Source organism: Convolutriloba macropyga, chromosome 5 (genome assembly GCF_964194025.1).
Source record: "Convolutriloba macropyga chromosome 5, txConMacr16.3, whole genome shotgun sequence".
Classification (NCBI taxonomy): Eukaryota; Metazoa; Xenacoelomorpha; order Acoela; family Convolutidae; genus Convolutriloba; species Convolutriloba macropyga.
The window spans coordinates 43219221-43239536 of NC_134472.1; the positions used below are offsets into that span (position 1 = coordinate 43219221).

The following is a 20316-nucleotide window of genomic DNA, read 5'->3' on the forward strand; positions in this document are numbered from 1 at the left end:
CAGTGGTGATTTAAAAATTGGTATTGAAGGGGAAACTGTTTAGCAACAAGGTTGTATTACACTAGTTCTCGCCTCGATCGGATACAGCGTGACAAATCTTGAATGTAACATTGGTAACCATGCGCAAGAGGGTTGCAGTATACAGACTCTCTGAACACCTTATCAATTATATGTGTAGGCTTTACATACCCCCTTCTGACTTTTGATATGTGGAACAATTAGATTGGAAATCTTGAGTGATGAAGGCTTGAAAAAAATGCAGTTGGGGCTTGAAAAAAGATGCAATTTTTACTTAAAAGAGTGCTTTTGAATCGAACGTTTCATTACCCAATCCATCCACTAATATCTCTCGCAATGGCAGTGCTCTGTCTTTATCACCCAGCAGAGTATTGGAGTCCAGCATTTGGACTGTTTTCAGTTTCAACCACTGTCTCCTCCCCCCAAATAGGCCCCCTCCCAGGGCTGCCGCAACTGCTGGGGGCCCGAATCCTATTTCTTGCGAAGCCAAACCTAAAGCATTCTCATTTGGGTGTACAATGGTAGCCAGTGCTATAGTCTTTGCCTGTGAGTCTTCGAGGTGTGCTGGCTTGGTTGAGGTTTCTTTCGTCTCTAAACTAAGTTTTTGTGAGTTTCCGGTTGATTCTTTGCGTCGTCTGGGTGACTGTTGAAGTGTGAGGGAATTTGACCTGGTCTCAATTGAGGAATCAAATTTCTGAAACAAATCAGCTGCCATGTTTCCTTCAGGGAAGCATTTAGTTGACAAGTTAATTTTGCACTCTTCATCGGCCAAACCGGTTTTTTTATGATTGTTGCATCGCTAGTAAACTTCCATAAAATCCATATATGGCGTTTTATAATTATTATGTGCTTTTTATGGTGGTTGACCCGAGTGGCCAACAATTTTCACGCCACTATATGGTTGTTGCGTGAAAATTACAAAAAGAAGGAGACTCTGCAGCTTGAAAGAAAACATTGAAGCTGCAGTGTTCAGTTTCTTTTTCTAAGAAAGGCGTTCATTGAGGGTCACCTACTTTCAGATTAAATTCTAAAAGCCACACACATGTGGTTCATTTCCATTTTTCGAACAAATTCTTTACAATAAATGTAGATAAATGAAACATATTAACTTTGGCAAAGCTAATTGGGACGAGTCTACGATCAATTTTGGTTTTTCCAATGTCATCTTTTAACTCCTTTGATACTTAACATTGTCGATACTTTTTGCCGTAAATTAGAAGTAGCGTCTCGGGTTGCAATTCCACTGAAAACGTCTAGAAGAACCATTGCACCTTTTTACGTGTCCTCGAACAGTATCTAGCAAGAAAATGAACTCAGAACAGTTTTCAAAAGTATACAAGAGCCGAGAAAATTTCACGACTCAGGTGAAAATTATCAATTTCTTTAAATAATGACAAGAAAAATTTCGTTGAAAAAAGCAAGGTCTGGTCAACAAACGAAACACATAAAATGAAGAGACAAAAAACAACCAGCTCTGCCTGAGAAAAAGGTGTATATAGAAAACGATGTTTTTCGATACAAGCGATTTGAAGAATGTGTTAGCAATTACTTTGCTTCTGTTTTTGTTCATGACAATTCTGAAGTTGTTATTCCATTAAATCAAAGTCATGAAATATTTTTTGATAACATGCAGTTTAGATAAGCGGCTTTGAGCGAGGAAGTCAAAAACGTACGTAGTGGTGCTAACGCTTTTGATAGAATTAGCCCAAAATTTCTGACGTCTGCTTTACTGCATATTTCAGATCACCTTTTATTTATTTTCAGTTGTGAGTTAACAAATGTGAGTTCCCAGTTTGTGGAAAAAATAGTATGTTCGACCCCATTTCAAAAGCAGTAGAAAGTCAGATATCAAGAATTATCGATCGATTGCCATGCTAAGCTTGTTGTCACTGCTATTTGAGCGTATGATGTATAAACAGGTTTCGATCCTTCGGCAACAAAAGCTTTGCGTAGAGCAACACGGTTTTAAGAAAAAATCTTTCAAACAACATTCAGTTGCTTTTATACTAAAACAGGTTGCATGAGTTGCTTGAGGCAAACAAAATGCCAATGACAGTGTATCTAGACAGAGCAAACGCCTTTGATACCATTAATTTTAGTATCACACTAAAATTGTGACGAACGGGATTTGATAGTGCTTTTTGAGGTTCTTTGCATCACATTTGACTGAAAGATAGCAGCGAGTTGTAATATTTTAGGGACAACCTGACTCTCGACCGATCACCATCAATGGGCCTCAAGGGTCAGTTTTTGAAGTGCTTCTTTTTTCCGCATATATATACGGCCTTACCAAAATAATTGTCAATGAGTTCTATTTATACGCAGATGACAAAAAATTCATCACCACTGTGAACAACAAAATGCAACTGGAAAAGATGTTTAAGATGCTAATGTCTGGAGCAAGGAGATTTAGTGAAATTTTAATTTCGATAAGTTTAAATATGTGCAATTTTCCTAGCGAAAAAATCAAATTAAGAAAATTTTGCATCTTCCCACCAATGGAACCATCTCACAGGAGAGATACTTCACAGATCTGGGCATATATTTTTCAGAAAATTTATTGTGGGATTATCACTTGAGTTTTGTCCTACAAAAAATTAGCCACAACCTTGCAGTAATGAAGAGATCAATTCCAAGCGAAACAAAAACGTCAGTAAAATGCACTCTAGTCAAATTTACCTAATAACAGTCTTTTGTGGATCAAATATTTGGTGTGCCAGTAAAACTATCGTCAGGCAAATGAAAAAAACATTAAAATGGATACAATCAATAAGTAATTTTACTGATAAATTTTACATTTATTGTCTTCCATCCGTAAATTTACTTACATCCCTCATATCAACTTGTTTTAATGGATCTCGTGGTTTTAAATAAAATTTGGACAACTAAACTTCCACTTCAGAGAGAGAGCAATGTTGGCAAATGAGAAATGGACATCCCGAAACACGATCTAATGAGAAAATTTTTGTATTCTCAAACGAACGTAATCTCCTGCGTTGCCGATGTAATTGTTTCTCCAGAGTTACTGGCTAGAACATTTTGATGTTGCTGGCGCGTGATTTTTCCAATTATAATCCACATTCAAGAACCCCAAATTAAAAAGAGAAGTCAGTGAATATCTATTTGATTTAGGTAAGAAGATTTTTAAGTACAAATTATACCCATGCGGCTGGACATTGTTAGAGAGAAATCAAATTCAATCCACGTTATTATTATTATTATTATTATTATTATTATTATTATTATTATTATTATTATTATTATTATTATTATTATTATTATTATTATTATTATTATTATTATTATTATCATTATTATTATTATTATTATTATTATTATTATTATTATTATTATTATTATTATTATTATTATTATTATTATTATTATTATTATTATTATTATTATTATTATTATTATTATTATTATTATTATTATTATTATTATTATTATTATTATTATTATTATTATTATTATTATTATTATTATTATTATTATTATTATTATTATTATTATTATTATTATTATTATTATTATTATTATTATTATTATTATTATTATTATTATTATTATTATTATTATTATTATTATTATTATTATTATTATTATTATTATTATTATTATTATTATTATTATTATTATTATTATTATTATTATATCATAGAATATCTGTTTACCTCTTTCGCCTCTGTGGATTTAATTTCCTTGGACCCGATCCCATCCCCAAACGTAGATCCAGGGGCCACATTCCTCAGATGGGAGGGTGTGGATTTGAGTCGCTCTTTCGCCAGCTGAAGGAGTCTTGTACTTTTGTACTTGTTAGTGGCACCTTCTAGCCTCTCTAATTTGATTGGCTTCTTCCCTTTGCCAATCAGACGCCACGGATACACACCTCCCGCTTTAACAAAACAATGTAAAAATGCATTGCAATGTGTACCATTATAGATTCATGTCCTAACGTCATAGAGAAAAGTATGTTGTCAACATTTTGGGGTCTTATATATTGAATTTACTTGTCTGAAAAAGGAAGTAGTTCCAGCCTACAAAATCTTTTAAACATAACTCTTAGTTCCGTAGCTTGGACAACAACTTAAGTCAATAACACTCCAATTACATCTGATGAAGCTTTAATTTAAGTTTACAATTAGTACTGAAAGAAAATTACAAAACTAATGAAAAGGAAACAAAATGAAGAAAACAATAATACATGATGCTAGGTGATGACAGTGCTTGAACTAGTTTTTGCACAAGAATAAAAAATTCATGCCACGTATCAATAGTCACTAATACATGTTAGACAATTTCCTAATAATGTAGATTATATTAGGTTAGATTTAAATTCAGATGGTAGACGATACAGAGAATTTTATACAGAATACTAAGTTTAATCATTTTACCACCTTGGACACCTTGGACACCATACCACCTTTCATTAGTTTTGTAATTTTCTTTCAGTACTAATTGGAAACTTAAATTAAAGCGTCATCAGATTTAATTGGAGTGTTATTGACTTAAGTTGTTGTCCAAGCTACAGAACTAAGAGTTATGCTAAAAAGATTTTGTAGGCTGGAACTACTTCCTTTTTCAGACAAGTAAATTCGATATATAAAACCCCAAAATGTCGACCACATACTTTTTCTATGACTTTAAGACAAGAATCTATAGTGGTACACATTGTAATGCATTTCAAATATCGATGTATGGTATTTTCTTGAAGTATGTTAAGAAACAATTACCAGCTTTTAGTAACGACAATGTATTGCAAACTTCCAATTGTAACCAGAATGCAAGAACGGGAAAAGTTTAGCCGGCTATGATAAGTAATTCGGAATTCCTCGATAAATCATTGATGCTGCAAGCCATAAAATTGTACAATAAACAAAGACAAAAACTCGATAATGTTAGAAACATCAAAAATTTTCTGGAAGAATTCTATTTCAAGGAAAATCTGAAGGACCCAAAGGCATTGGAATACAGAGATTTGTTGAGGGACCTTTTTTAAGTTTTCATCGTTTTTCGTTTCTTAGTATCCAATATATTTTTTTTATATTTTAATATTCCAAAAGTTGTAAAATAAAATACATTTTTATTGTTTTAGGTATTTTAGGATTTGTACATTGCCATTTTTGTTGACACTTTTATGGTGTGTAACATTTTGAAATTCAATGTTTTCTTTTTTACGAGCTAAATGACTCTACAAGAGGTGCCAATAGAAAAAAAGTGCAATACCTAATAAAACATATCGAAAACATCTTTATTATCCAATTAATATGCCCTAAGTTTATTTTGAATAAAGAAAATCGTTTTTAGACACTTGTTTGTGTAGTAGACTTTCTTTTGCAAGGTAGTTGAATATTTTTATGATTGAAAATCTCCAGGTTTTTTTTCCTGAGTCTGTGTTTTGACTTCTGGCAATAGGATGCGTGACTAATTCGATGCCTGCGTGTTCGGCCTGTTACTGTCAACATCAGGAAAATTCAAAGGACAAACTTTTGCGATCTGATCCAGGATGTCTTTTACAAGAGCGTCAAAATATGAATCAGAAACTGACAGCACGTTGTAATGCTTGAAAGGATTGCATACATGGTCTCCGCTCTTCTTGAAAAAGATAGACTTTAAAATGCGTTTTTGCAGACAAAAAATAGAACTGAGTTTTGTTTCTTTTTGCCGAACCGAAAGCTAAAATGCCATACGCCATTGGTTTGGCATAACTATTATACATTCGTAATAGAAAAGTTTTCGAAAAACGTTTCTGCGCTAATTTTTTGCCAAAATGTTCAATGTGCAGATCAAAATTGAGATGCTTATCTATGAACACTCCTAGATATTTGAACGAAACTACTTTGCCTAATAGCAGAGTTTTTTTAATTTCGTACATTCCAGCCAAAAACCATAATTTAACATTTCTTATTGTTAATGACAAAGTTTCTTTCTTGAACACCAATTTTCAACTTTTTCAAGTCATTATTGAGCTTTTCCTCAATTTCCGAATTTCTGCTTGATGTTAAAATTGTTGTGTCGTCTGCAAAAAGTGCTTTTTTTGAACTGTCTTGAACATTTTGAGGAAGATCATTGATAAACAAAAGAAACAGCAACGGGTCCAAAATTGATCCTTGTGGAACCCCTATATTAATTTCCATTTTTCGACTCTTTTGATCCGTGGACTACAAAATGTTTTCTATTTGACAGTAATGAAGCAGTGACTGTATCTTTTCCATTTTCAATATAGTTTCAACTTTTTCAATATAGTGAATGATCAATGACCCATTTTTTGAAAATCAATAAAATTTCGCATCAGTTCTGTAACAGATGTGTTAGCGTGTGTGCGTGAGCGTTTTGGCTGAAATCTGAACTGTTCATTTGAGAAAAGTTGATGATTTTCGAGGAATTCAACCATCCTTGTATTCAAGACTTTTTCAAACACATCGCTTAGGGATGACATTAGACTAATTGGTCGACACATTGAAGGATTTTCAAAATTTCCATCTTTATGTAGTGGAACTACCTCAGCTGTTTCAAGACAAACCGGAAAAAATCTTTTTTGATTGCTCGTATTAATCAACTTATCCACATGATGGCTGACTACTGAAGCTACAATTTTTAAAAGTTTGTGATTAATCCCATCATGACCCGCTGAGCTTTTGTTTTGTAATGAACTTATTATGTTGAATATTTCCTTAGTGTCAACGGGAAATAAGAAAACAAAATTTGTTGTGACATGGTAAACCTGGCTCACTGTCTACATCGTGAAGAAATGTGTTACTCACTTTTCTCCCTACGTTGATAAAAAAGTCATTAAATTTTTCCACATCAATGTCTTTTACTGATTTCTTCCTCTGCCCTAGGAATTCCTGAACAATTTTAATTTTGTACTGGACTACCCGATAAAGTCAATTTTTGATCATAGGGTTGTTTCGGAGCATTTCGCAATTCATTTGTTACTAAATTACGTAATTGTTTGAACCGGACTCCATTTTTAATATTTAGGTGAGACATGAGTGTATCACGTGCACGATCTCTTTTTCTATTAAGATTCTTTAGCCTGTTTGTCATCTAGCTGTTTTTGAATCTTCTTCGTAACTGGACACTTGTCATTAAAAACTTGTATAATGATTGAGCTTAGTTCATACCAAGAATTTTCAAGATCATAATTTTTCATCTTGTTTAAACTATGTTGGAGAATAAAGAGGAAATTTAAATAATTCTGTTCATTCTCAAAAAATTTAAAATTACGACTGTAATAAAATTCATTAGATTGAGAGCTAGAGACTAAAATTTCATATTTGTAAAGTACAGCGTAATGGCCGCTGAAAGTCCATTTTAGGGTGGCTGATTCTTTTTTCGATTGTTTCGACAAAGTATGATCGATACATTTGCTCGTAAACTTAGTTACTCTTGTGGATTCTGCGTGGATTCAAGTTCTTGTACTAGTGAGAGTTGATAGGATCTATCAGAGATATTAATGTTAATTTCACCCCCAAATAATAGTTTTTTTCTTTCATTGCGTTTATATTGATTAGCAAACTTTCAAAAGTCTCAAAGCAAGTTTGAATTTTTCCAGAGGGAGGCCTGTATAGAACACAGAAACATGTTCGTTTTTTCCGCTTTCTAGGGTTAGGAATAGATGCTCCAGATTTCTTTCGAAAAAGAAATCACACATTATCTTACAATCATCTCCTTTCAAAAAGCCAAGGCCTCCTCCCTTTTTGTCGTTTCAATTTTTTACTATTAATGGTTGATACCCAGTTATGAAATACTTATCTATGGGATCATTATCGGTGAGCCACGTTTCACATACAGCTATTACAGCTGGTTTGGTTTCGAGGGTTTCCAGTTGACAGCAAAGTTGGTCATGATGGGATCTTAAGGTTTGCACGTTTATAAACAAAAGCAATTTCGAGTGTTTTTCCATTTCCAAGTAATAGATGGTGGCCAATTACTTTATATTGAAAATGTTTCGAAAACACAATATCGAAAAGGAAGTACACTGAATCTGTTTTTTAAACCACGCTTTTTATGTTTGGACAATTATCTAATGGGTGGAGTGTCGTTCTCGTTAAGTTTTTTTCCAGCAGGTGTTGCTCCCAGATGATAAATTTCGTTACAATTATCAATTTCAATTACATTGCCAGTTTGTTTGTCGCTGATTTGGCACTTGATTAGGATCCCAGTTGTTGGCTTGGTTGCGTTGATGCGGAGATACTTTCTTTATTGCCCGTGATTCAAGATCTTCAACTGCTTTAACACTATCAACAGGTTGTGTTAAACGCTCATTTTTAGTTTTTAAAAACAGTTTTACCCTACAGTTGTAGGTCGTGGTGACCAAATCCCGCTCCAATTGAATCACCTGGATTCCAGTTCGGTAACTTGCTTAGTCAGAGAAACTATTTGGTTTTCTGTTTCAATAAGTTTTTTATGGAAATAAGTAAGAATGTTTTACATTTTTTCGTCAGTAATATAACAAGTTTCGATTCCGAACTCGAAAATTGTCCAGGATTTTGGCGTAAGCAGTGCAAAAGTTTCAATACAGTTCATGAATAATTAAGAGACTGTTTTCGAACAATGCTCTTTTTTTCAAAAAAAATGTCATAATCTTTCACGTGCTCCGATTCCTGGAACAATTTATAACGAATTGAACTGACGTAAGGGAAAGTTAACAGGTTCAAAACAGCGTTTTGAATTATATCCAATTTACTTACAAAATGCCTGGATTTCCCTTACCAAAAATGTAAATGAATTCCGATTCCAAATTTGAAATTTCGGGTCTTTCCCATTATAGCCCCCCATGAATATATAGCCCCCCATTTTGGTATATTTACCATGACTGGGGAGGGGGGGGGGGGGCTATAGGTTATCTGACCACTAAGCTGGGGGGGGGGCTATAATGGGAAAGACCCGAAAATTCGACTTACAATTTCTGCGTTATAATCTCTGAATCTTCTTTCAAAATTGGTAAACTAATTCCGAGAGATTCTTCACAGCATGAAAACTAAAAACGGCAAATTTCCAATTACACAATTTTGTAAATTCATTCACCGATTGCTTGCAAATTTGTTCACCTACCAGATACCTCAATTTTCACGCAATTCAATTCCATTATTCCTGTAATAAAACTAAATGAATTTGAGTTCTGTGTTAAATTAGCATATAAATTAATAAAAGCGGCTATAATTGGTATTTAGGCTAAATTTGATAGCCAAACAGCTCACTCAACTCGATAAATTTTCATCCCCAAAAGGAGGCTCGCTAGTGCGTATCCAACCAACCAGAAATTAATTTTGTTCCTCGAGCCCCAAATGCCACTCTTCCTCCTTTTCCGATAACAAATAATCCAGCCCCCGCAACAAATGTTCTCTTTCAACGAAGCGCTCCGACAACCCAAACACACAACTGCACAATGTGAAACCCGCTATTTCTAATGCTTTTTCCCTCCCAAACCCAGTATTTGCACCTAACCTCACTGCTCACAATCCACACGCCCCTTTGACCAATCACCACAACACGTTCAAAACACTTTTTTAAAATAACGCTAACCAAGTACACAAAGTCGTACGTTCCGTTTTTCCTCCTAACACAATTATAAGCAATATCCGTCTGAGCCAACAATTTGCTCCAAATATGAAACACTGGCGTTTTGCACAGCACATACCATTAATAGCCAAGCAAAGCACTACTACAGTAAATAGTTCTACCTCTAAATAAACAAGCACATAGTGCCCTATCAATCACTAATGTTCCACTACGAATATACTAAAATTCACCCCCTTCGATTGATATGCAATCTCCATCCGGCATACAACAGGAAAACCCGATCGCAACTGGTAGTAAAGTCGTACCTGGTCTAGCTGCTCAGGTTTTTCAGCCAACATATCCTTATGCTGGGCCCACTCCGTTGAGTTGGTGTTGTTTGCAGGTGTCTGTACCTGCCCCTCCGATACCAAACAATGCGCCAATGATTAGAGAATTGACTGAAGCGATAACAAGCAAGAAAATGACCCTTTGCACGAATTAAAACTTGCACAGTATAATGGCGATCCATTACAATGGCAGGAGTTACCGTACGCTTAGGTGGGGTCTTAAACTGTCCGTTACCATCGAGTTCGTGTTTAACCTCAACGTATTTCAAAGTTAATATCGAACATGACAATCGACAATAAGTTAGCAGGTCAATTAAAGTCATGGTACGACTTTGAATCGCTCGGGGAACACAAGCACGTCGACCCACGTTCTGCAGCAGACGCAGGGGCTCAAAAATCCTTGAGAATACCACCGTACACATTGGACTGAGATACGACGTTGGAATGTTGTGGGCAGCAGACAACATCAAGCTCCCAAATAACTATTTCTCCCTTGTGTAACTAAAATCTCTTGTGCAACTGTCAAGCAGTAAAATGTTTTTTTAGCTCAATGGATGGTAGCAAAGAAGTCTTTTACTTTTATATAGCCCATTTATACTCAGCAACTATTTTTGTTAACATATACAGGAACTTCATTAATGTAAATTTAATATACTTGCTTATAGTTTAATCCCATCTGTTGTAGAGAATGGTTGCTTGAATAGTTCAACACATTGCACTCCAGTTTTGTCAATACATGAGTTCAGCAATAACTCAGAGAACAAAACGGAAAATTTAAAGTTTGAAATTATTCAATCGAAAATTTTAAATTAAGAAATTTCTAGCGGTTCGCGATTTTTTTGTCGGCTTTCAATTTTTTCCAGAAGCATCGCAATCGATAGTTAACAGTTTTACATAATATTTAATGTTGAGAAAAAATAAGATTTCAATTCTTATTTAGAGATATAACAAAATTAGTGGATGACCAGGTCCGGTTTAAAGGATCGATAAATAATAATTATTGGTCAGCCGATAAATTAAATTGAAATGAGGGCAAGCAAAATTAACAAAAATCTAAGGCGTCAAAATTGATGAATTCAGTTTTTCGAAGCCCTACAAGTACGAAAGCAATCTGGTGCTACGGGTGCATAAGACACTGAAGAAATCCTACTAAAATAAAACTGAATGTATACAAAGGTCTGCTGGTTCACCTTGTAGCAAATAGTCTCGATGAAAGAGTGGCTCTAACGCAGACAGGAGATAGTTCATCTGAGTGTGTGAACACCTCTTCCCACCCAAACCACACAGGAAACCCTGTCTCTGCCAAGTGGCCCACTCACCCACAAACCTAAATCCAGCGCAGTCAAATTTCAAGTTTCAGAGGAACCTTTTACGAAGGAAACTGTGAAAATAGAAGAAAAAGCCGCAAATATTGACCAATATCAAAAACGCACCATCAACTAAATTGTGAAACAAATGAGAAGATTGATTTCTGCTTCGCTAGAAAATGGATGAGACCTGCCATTAATGGCACTAATTTACAAACTGACAAAAAGCAGTACAAATAGTTCAAAAATGCAGTAAGTATTTTGAAAACAAAAAATTCAAAGTCATCTGAACCATTATCTCTGAAGTGAATGCATCAGTTAAGTTCATTCAAAGCTCAAAAGAAAACCAATGCGACAAGCCATTATACAGTATACAGATTAGTAATTATACCGTTATTCAAATGCAAAAAAACATAAACAAGCAAAAAATAATTTAAAAAATGTGCAAGGAAATAGTGTCGAAGCCATTAAAACCATTTCAAAGTCAATGAAAACATTATATATGCTCAATCAATTGAGCCTGAGCTCAACAAAAATGGGACTGGTCATTTTGTGATTATGTGGCGAGACACAAAATTAGAAAATCAATTATGGGCAAAATTTCAAAACCAAAAAATTGTTATAAAATGCCAATGTGACCTAACCTGATTTGCTATTGTATGAGAAAACGAAAATGAAAATCAAAATTCTGCAAGTGTTCAAAAATTTATGAGAACTTGTAGTTCCAAAAAGCCATAAAATCAATAATTAATTCTTTTTAAAAAGCTTCATGTTTATCTCACCCGAAAGAAGACACTACATCCTGAAAGAAGGAGGAAAGGCTACAGGATGACAAAAAAAGATCAAAAGGGGAGAAAATTTCACAAGTTCAACGATATATGTTTTCTAAAAATAATGTTATCAAATTCAAAATAACCATAAGCTACAAACGGTATATAGATCGGTTCAACTTGACCTCTTTAGCAATTCAATGGGACGTTTGATTAATCAGACTAGTTTATTAGATAAAAAAAGAAACAACAAATGTTGGTGAAATTAAAGAGTTCATTGAAATTTTGCAAGAACGAATTGATAAAGCCATTAAAGTAATGAAGGTTTAAAACATGATAATTGTTTGTTATGCCTTATCTGAGCTCAATTCGAAACTTTAATGAATGAAGCCTGACCAAGAAGTCTTACTTGTCCGCAATAAACATTAAAAAACGCTGACAAAAATTAGAAGAGTGCGCCACAAAAAAATCTGAATGCTTTTTGATTGTAAGAATCGATTTTGAGGTTAAAAACCGCCAACGTACCGCTGCTCGTTAAAAAAGCAATTTTGGTTCCAAATTTTAGCGCAATTCATTTTATGGCAAAAATATCAAAATATCAAATTAAATAACTTATTTTGGATAAATATCGATTTAAATTAGCGAAAAGAAGGTGTAATTTCAACTCTCGAACACTCTCTGAGGAACCCAAATTGTCTAGACATTATCCAATTTCACAATTTTTTTCAACAGTTTTTAAGTCCGCAATTTTGCCAATTTTTGAAAAAGTTAGCTAAGAAAGCATATTTGTTGTTTTTTCTTTAAAAAAGAGAAATTTTGAGTACTTAAGCCAATTTTTTGCCCAAACATTAGTTAAAATATTTCCAACAATCCCTCCTCTATCTAAGAATAACAATAGGCATGAACAACAGTGTCATTATTAGTTTCAACATATTATAGCATAATTGATGAAATTGTGGGCAGAATTCAGGAAAATGAACAATAACAACGGAAATCAGTCAAATGTAGACAAAATTTTCATCATCGATAACTCCTCGAACAAAAGTGCGAAAACAAGAAGAACACTTCATGTTTGCGATTGCGTTGGATTGTCACCACTAACTATTTTTGAGCAGATTTTGAGACGGAAAAAAGTAGAAACTGCGCAAAAAATGCTCAAACATAGCCGAAACAGCCGACTTTCTCAAATTTTTAGGGCTGAACAACTGTTTGGAAAAAACGAAATTCAAAATTTATATATTTATTGTCTACGCTTGATTCGCTTTCTAACGATACCACTCATAACTCTCTATATGATAAGTATATTGATCGGCCAAAATTGATTGAACAAAAAGAAAACAAGTCCGGTTGAGCATATAGTTCCTCTCTCCCACTACGGCGGGGCCGGAACAATATATTAGCTCAATAAACTGCGGCAATTTTTGGAGGTTAATTACTTAGATCTTTGTATCTTACTTCTCGGAAAAGGGATTTCGCCAAATTTGGGAAATAAAAGAACTTTCAAATAGTAAAATGGGTTACAAGGTTTGTAGCGCGTTTCCGATCATTTTAGGTATGTATTATTTGCATTAAAATATCTGTAATCTTCAATTAAGCCTAATTAAAAGCGCGCATTTTGAGCATGCAAAATCGACTTATACTCTGTAATACGCACTTTATTAAAGATTTAATTGGAGCTTTTAAAGCTTTGAAGCGATTTAAATACAAACAACTTTAAAGAAAAAGTCGAAAAACCGAGCCATCGGTTTTGTTCCGAAAAATCCCTCGCTCAATAAAAGGGGCTTGTATATCAATCTTAGATTGGCAAAATCAGTGGCACTATAAGTAGGGGCACTGATGTAGAAACCAAGCGGTTTTTGTTAACCAAGAAGGGAAAATCGACTTGTAAATCCGACAAATATAATCAAAAAGTTTTGAGGGATTTTTCAGAAAAATGTCAAATTTATTTTTTTTTCTGTTTTTAATTAATTGAACAATAAACTTAATTTGCAAACTTATCAAAAACTTTACTCGATCTTTTTTGATAACTTTTTTTTCGGTTGCTCAATTTTTACTATGCTGTCTTCTGGAAGACATTTTTGCAATTTCGTCCAATTTTTCTCAAATTTCGTCTCTTATTTAAAAAAATATGATGTGGCCCTATGGGCCAAGGAGTTGTAGAATGCTGCTCATACTATTTTCGTAGTATCTCCTGTTCATATAGAAAGTAGAAAATTAAAAATATTTACTTTGAGTTCAATGCTTAAGAAATTGGTACATTAGAAAAGTAAAATTCTCAAACGCAAAAAATTAGTCTGTTTTTTTGTAAAATGTCTTATTATTTCTCCACTGTTGGGTATAGGCGGTTCAAATTGAAAAAAAAACGTGTGTCAGGCTAACTTTGGCTATGATGTAAAGATAACTTTATGAGAAATTTAAGAACAGTGTTTTATAAAGTCAAGTTTTGTAATTTCGTCAAATGTTTCTCTGAAGTCGTTTCGTATTTCAAAAATATGATGTAACCCCATGGGTCAAGGAGTTGTTGAATATTGCTCATACTTTTTTCGTAGTATCTCCTAAAAATTTGGATTGTATTAAACCAGAAATGTCTGCTTTGGGGTCAATACTTGAAAAATTGGTACATTATGTGATGTACGTCCCAGTGCCACAAAAACTGATTTTTTTCCCGAAAAACCCTTCGCTCAAAAAAGGCTTTGTTTCTCAACGTGGGACTGGCCGAATCTATTTTTAGCGGCAAATCTGTTTGCATTGGCCAAATCTGTTTTCACTGGTTGAGACTAATTTGTGAAATATTTCATGTACGTCCCAGTGCCACAAAAACTGAATTTTTTCCGAAAAAACCCTCGCTCACAAAAGGCTTTGTTTGTCAATGTGGGACTGGTGTAGATTCAATGAACCAGCTATGAAGTCTTTGATAAATACTAAACAAGTAGTAATAAGTACAATTAGTAGTAATAAAGCTTTAATAATCACTTTTATGCTCGAAAACGCTCATTAAATTAGTCTTAATTGCGGATTATAGGGCGAAATGAAGTTACGTTGCGTGCGAAAAAGCGATACATAAATGAAGCAGATGCGTGATACAGAATCCGCGAAAATTAGGATACATAGCTTCTAATTCTATTTCGCGACTAAAATTAGGACACTTTTGCGAACACGGGTTGCGCATTTCCCTTCAATTTTGCCTGTTTCTGCTAAAGTAGCTATTTTCCACAATTTTGTTGCATTTTCAATGTATTAACATTGGAAAAACGAACACGAGATACACACATCGGGCATATTTGCCCGTGACGATTTGGGTATAGCTCTGCGGTGTAATCACAAGGTCATATATGACACCCGGTAATCATACAAGGTCATATATGACACCCGGTAATCATACAAGGTCATATATGACACCCGCGGTAATCATACAAGGTCATATCTGATCTGTATGATCCCGGCAACCATACTAGGATCATACATTTTGGAGTTTGTGGTATACAAGGATGTTCAAACGATCACAAACGTAACACATTACTGCCTAGTTGTCAACCAAATGTGTAAATCCAGTCAAACATCCAAGTTTCCGAAATTTTATACCCCAACAACTGCTTGATAAAAACTGCATAATCTAACCATTCCAGTAACTGTGTAGTAGCAGCCTTATTTCTCATTCTCCTCTGCTCCATTGACTCCATTCCACCATTCGGTGGATTGAAAGGGTCATCCGTGGCTGTTCCGAATGAAGACTTCTGTCTCTGCTCTCTGCTGTTGCCGCAGAACATTTGGTTGGCGCTGTTTAGAGCTGACAGTTGTTTTGTGACGCTGTATGTGACACTTCTCACTTTCTCACTTTGGCTTGACAGATTTAATTGCGAGGAGCTAACACTATATGACATTAATTTAAATTTCTCTTATCGGTACATATATGTATACACTCCCAGTGCAGAACTCCTAAAAAGAACTACTGCAGCCTATCTGTTTTTGTAAGCTGTTTTCCCTAGCTTCCTTACTATGTTTGTCTGAGTCCGTATGTCTGTCTGCCTGCCTTCTTCTGGCCTTTTTCTTTGTCTGCCTGTTTGTGTGACCGGGTTTCTCGGCGGGTTTCTCTGTGAAATCTGTGGGTGCGGGAGCACGTTGATTTTCATTTGTGTTGGTGCGTGTATTTGTGTGAGCATGCGTGTTTGTTTTTGTGTAGCGTGAGCGTGTGTGTTTGTGTACCTTCGTGTACATGTGCCTGTGTCTGTGAAAAAAAATGCGTTTCCCAGCAGTGACTTGTTAAGATTTCACTTTCCACAAGTTTATTTCTAAGTTAAACCAATTTTCTTACTTTGACCACAAAACTCAACTTTTACGGAAAAATTTAATTTTTGGTGTCTTTTTCGGGCTGAAGAATGTTTTTTCTAACAAGCCCTGAAAACCACTGGATCCACCGAAAAAACTTAGTTTCCACCGCAGGACCTCCAAGATCTTGCAAGTTCCACTGGAGCCTTATCAAGTCACTTGTCAAGTCTTGGTAAGGATGCTATGGAAAGAAGTGGCAAACTTAATACGGATTCAATGGGGTTCTCCACTGGGCTTATATATAAGGTACATATATCTGCACAAGTTTACATATATCTGCTAAGTACAAATTTACTTAGAACCCCAGAAATTTTGGCGGTTTGAATAGAAAATAGCAAATTTGTTACCTTGAAACATATACCTTCCAGACCGAAGTGACCTCTGATCAGAGACTATACTTAAAAAAGCACGAGACTTCAAATATCATTATAATATATGCATTTCATAAAAACTGGTCTCCAGCAGAAAATTCGGTGAAGTCAATTTGAAATAAGAATAGTTTTTGTGAAATAAAAATTTAGATGACATTTTAATTTGAAAACTTCTAAGTTCGCCGGCACCATAGATGAAGTTTGACAGTTTTCAATAAGAAACGTCTTAATCTAAAGATGCTATTCCTAAATAAAATTTCCTTATTTTTTCCCTTCTTTACTACAACAAATACGATATCAAAAGCAACCGAGCAAGCACACCTGTTACGAGTTGGCCAGCCGCTCGCCTGGTTAATTCGGGGACAAATACAAATCATTCTCTGTCATCATCGGTCCATCTCATTCTGTTGTTTTCACTTGCTCAGCCAGCCTCACGCCTAGTCAATTCGGGGCTGAATAGATTGCAGCTATCATCGATATCTTTACGCGTAATTATCAATCAACAATTGCGCCTTCCTTTGATGCCTTTCGTTACAAATTTTATATTATATTACTTTTTTCCGCAAAATTCCACTCATTTAATAAAAACTCAATCAGATAAGAAGGACGAAAACCTTTACTTTTGTGATGCGCGTGGTTTGTTTATGGTGGCTCTATAGTTTAGGTTAGCTTAACAATTTTAGTTTTTATAAACATAGTCAATTTTTTTAAAATTGAAAACAACTTTTATGGTTCAGGCCAGCGTAGCATTTTTGTTTTACAATTACCGAATTTTGCTAGTTTTATTCTATTGCATTTTCAAGTCAAAAACAACGCCTGTTTTTTTCTCCCTTAACCAATCCTTTCTTTCCTCCTCACTCTGAGGTCAATATTGAAGCAGGATTATTTGATAACAACGCCATACTCTTAAGTGTCAGCGAACGGAGTTTTAATATATTTGAATGAAAAGCTGAACTTATTTGGCATCTTACATGAGATTTAGCACGGTCCGCTATGACATCAGAACTGTGCGTTCCGGTTCGAAATTGTTCAAATCGGAGTGTCGTTTTCCAACTTTCTTTCTCGACAATTTGAAATTTGAGAAAACGAAGCATTCAAACGAAAAACCTGCAGCTGAAGAAGTCAGCTTAGGGCGGTGAACTATTAACGAGGAGCACCATAGCACCAACACAAGGGGGTTCGAGCGCCACCCATGCCCATCGAATTTTTGATATTTTCCAATTCTATTCCTTCTTTGTTTTAATTATCATACTTACCTGATGAAATTGTTACACCTTTCACATAATCTCTACAAGGCTAGCCGACTAATCAAGCCATTATCATTTGGATATGCCAATTTTAGCCAGCGGAATTCCTCCATAGTGCTTGATATGGCTAAGTGCATTTGAGGCACATGAAGACTTTTAATACTGTTAGATAGAACATTCAGTCTTAACAAGTACTACTATCCCCCAACGTTACTTTTAAACTGAAACTCTTCTTAATGTGTATCAATATTCTTTCACGTCAGGTTCGTTCAAAAATTGTGTATATATGGTTGCTATTCCTAGTTAAAATATATTGTATATAATTGTAAACAAGTATATATAGATAAGTTAGCTATAGTTTTAGCGATTTGTACGCGTTGCGTGATAGGCCTCGAGTTTAAGCGCGCTCAGCTGAGTTTCAATTTGTCCAAGGTCTACTAGAACTAAACTCTGATGTTTACTTGAGTTTGTTATAACAATTTTTGTGCATTCAAGCCATCTAACAAATTTTTGATAAAAATAACAAAGGGTCTGACAATGTCGTAAAAAGTTTAAAACATGCATCACATTCCCACTTTGATTATTGGTCGACCATGGTTCACCGCGACATTTGAAGTAGAAGAGGAAGAAAATGTTAATCGATTAACTCTACTTATGTCTATAAACCATTATCCCCAGAATTATCTCATCATTATAGCTCGGGACGACGTGGTGGAAAAATGAATAGAAATGTAACGTCTGGGGACATCCTCCCAGTCGATTAAATCCATGGTCTAGACCTCGCTTTTTGTTGCCCTAATTCGAATCATAGTCGCCTTAGGATTATCATCTAGATCTAGATCCATTACCAATTTATATTTAGGAAAACAACTACGCAATCCCAAAACGTGTGGCTCAAAAGTCATAATAATAATAAAAATGAGAGCATAGGTTGAAGTTCAACTCGAGATAAAAAAAAGCGAGCAAATTTTGACTCCGTGAGCTTTCGAGGAGGGAAACTTTTCTCAAATAGCGTTTTTACTCCACTTCTAAAATGTACTGTTATAAATTTTCAGGCTTTGAAATTTCAACTTCTCCGTTTTCGCGCAAAAATTTAAATTTACCTCAAATAAACATTGATGACTGGTTCTGCTCAAAATTCTTTGCGACACGTTATTATCTCACCTCTCTTGAAATGATTAGGAAATTGCTGTTCATAAAATTCTGAAATCCAAACACTGACATTCGGGCATTTCAGTGATCTCTTCGCTTGCTATTAATCATCAAATAAACATAATTCAATTTATAATAACACAACCTAATATCTTCTTTGTGCGTTTAGATCTGTAACTTTTGCCTTATTGTGAAAGTAAGAAGCCTTGTTGCGCGTTTAAGTTGTTGTGGCTGCTGTTGCCGATGATGATGTAATAGAGTAGTTGGTCCTCCAAAGGTCACTTGAGCTTGACCTCCTGGTTCCAGACTCTCGACAGAAGGAACGGCTGTCTGCCAAACTTTATTCTGAGAAGTCATACCGTCCAGGTTCTGATGGATAGTTGGCCCGTCTCAGATTGTATCGCAAATTCAACTATTGCTGTTCACTTGTAATCATATCGCAGCCCAGCTAACAAACATTGAGCCACGCTACCAAGTAAACATTTTATCAAATAATGGTGAGCTATGTTAATTTATCAATTCACAATTTTATATTGAGTATGGTACAAAAAGTATCAATTCTGAAGAAAACGAGAAACCATTTTCTGCTCTTACAGTTGTTTATAATGTAAAAAACGTCATCTAGAACATATACGATGCAAATAAAACCATTACAAACAGATTCAATTTGAAGCTCAGCTATGAGATAAATGTGTGACCATTGTGCGGTATCGGTGATAATCGATTTTACATTCATTTTTTAAAGGGTAATAAATGTTCCCGAACGCATTTCTCCTTAGCCGTCTTCAAAACTATAGCTCTGTTTATACATTTTAAAGCCAGGATGTCTCACAATCTTTTTGAGAAAAATTTCTACCAACAAACAACCTAATTGCTTGCTGATGGGCATATATATGAAAAATGATGATCTGAACATCAAAAAGCCGATCTTTATAAATCGTCGAGTAACACTTTTCTTACATATGAGGCTCTTTTGGTTATCTGTTCGTTTTTGCAAATTGAGCGCTCTAATGATTTTAACACCTTTTTAATCGCAACCAAACAAATTACCAAATTATGCCCTAATAAAGAGTCCTTCAGATTTTCAAAGAGAAGTAAGAACTCATTTAGAATTGGAAGCAAAAAATGGGAAGATTTGGAAGCACACCCATTTCGTGGCAAAAATGCGTTTTTTATCAGAGGAAACGACCCAAACGGATGAATAACTGACACATATTGGCATAATTACAAAAGTTTTATAGTCGGCTTCTTTACAAAACCAATAACCCCAA

The 20316-nt window shown here is 34.8% G+C and overlaps 1 protein-coding gene across 1 annotated transcript in view; it reads right to left on the reverse strand.

The window, feature by feature from the left end:
• The window catches only part of LOC142340372 (uncharacterized), a 174633-nt gene extending 155024 nt beyond the window's left edge, over positions 1-19609 (reverse strand). The window contains exons 1-5 of the mRNA XM_075390948.1: positions 19251-19609; positions 15568-15756; positions 11063-11199; positions 3693-3913; positions 328-712 (exon numbers count right to left, since the gene is read on the reverse strand). Of these exons, the coding sequence (XP_075247063.1) occupies positions 328-712; positions 3693-3913; positions 11063-11199; positions 15568-15756; positions 19251-19402 (1084 nt within the window). The 5' untranslated portion in view covers positions 19403-19609. The remainder of the gene's footprint in view (positions 1-327; positions 713-3692; positions 3914-11062; positions 11200-15567; positions 15757-19250) is intronic.
• Positions 19610-20316: the final 707 nt, after the last annotated feature.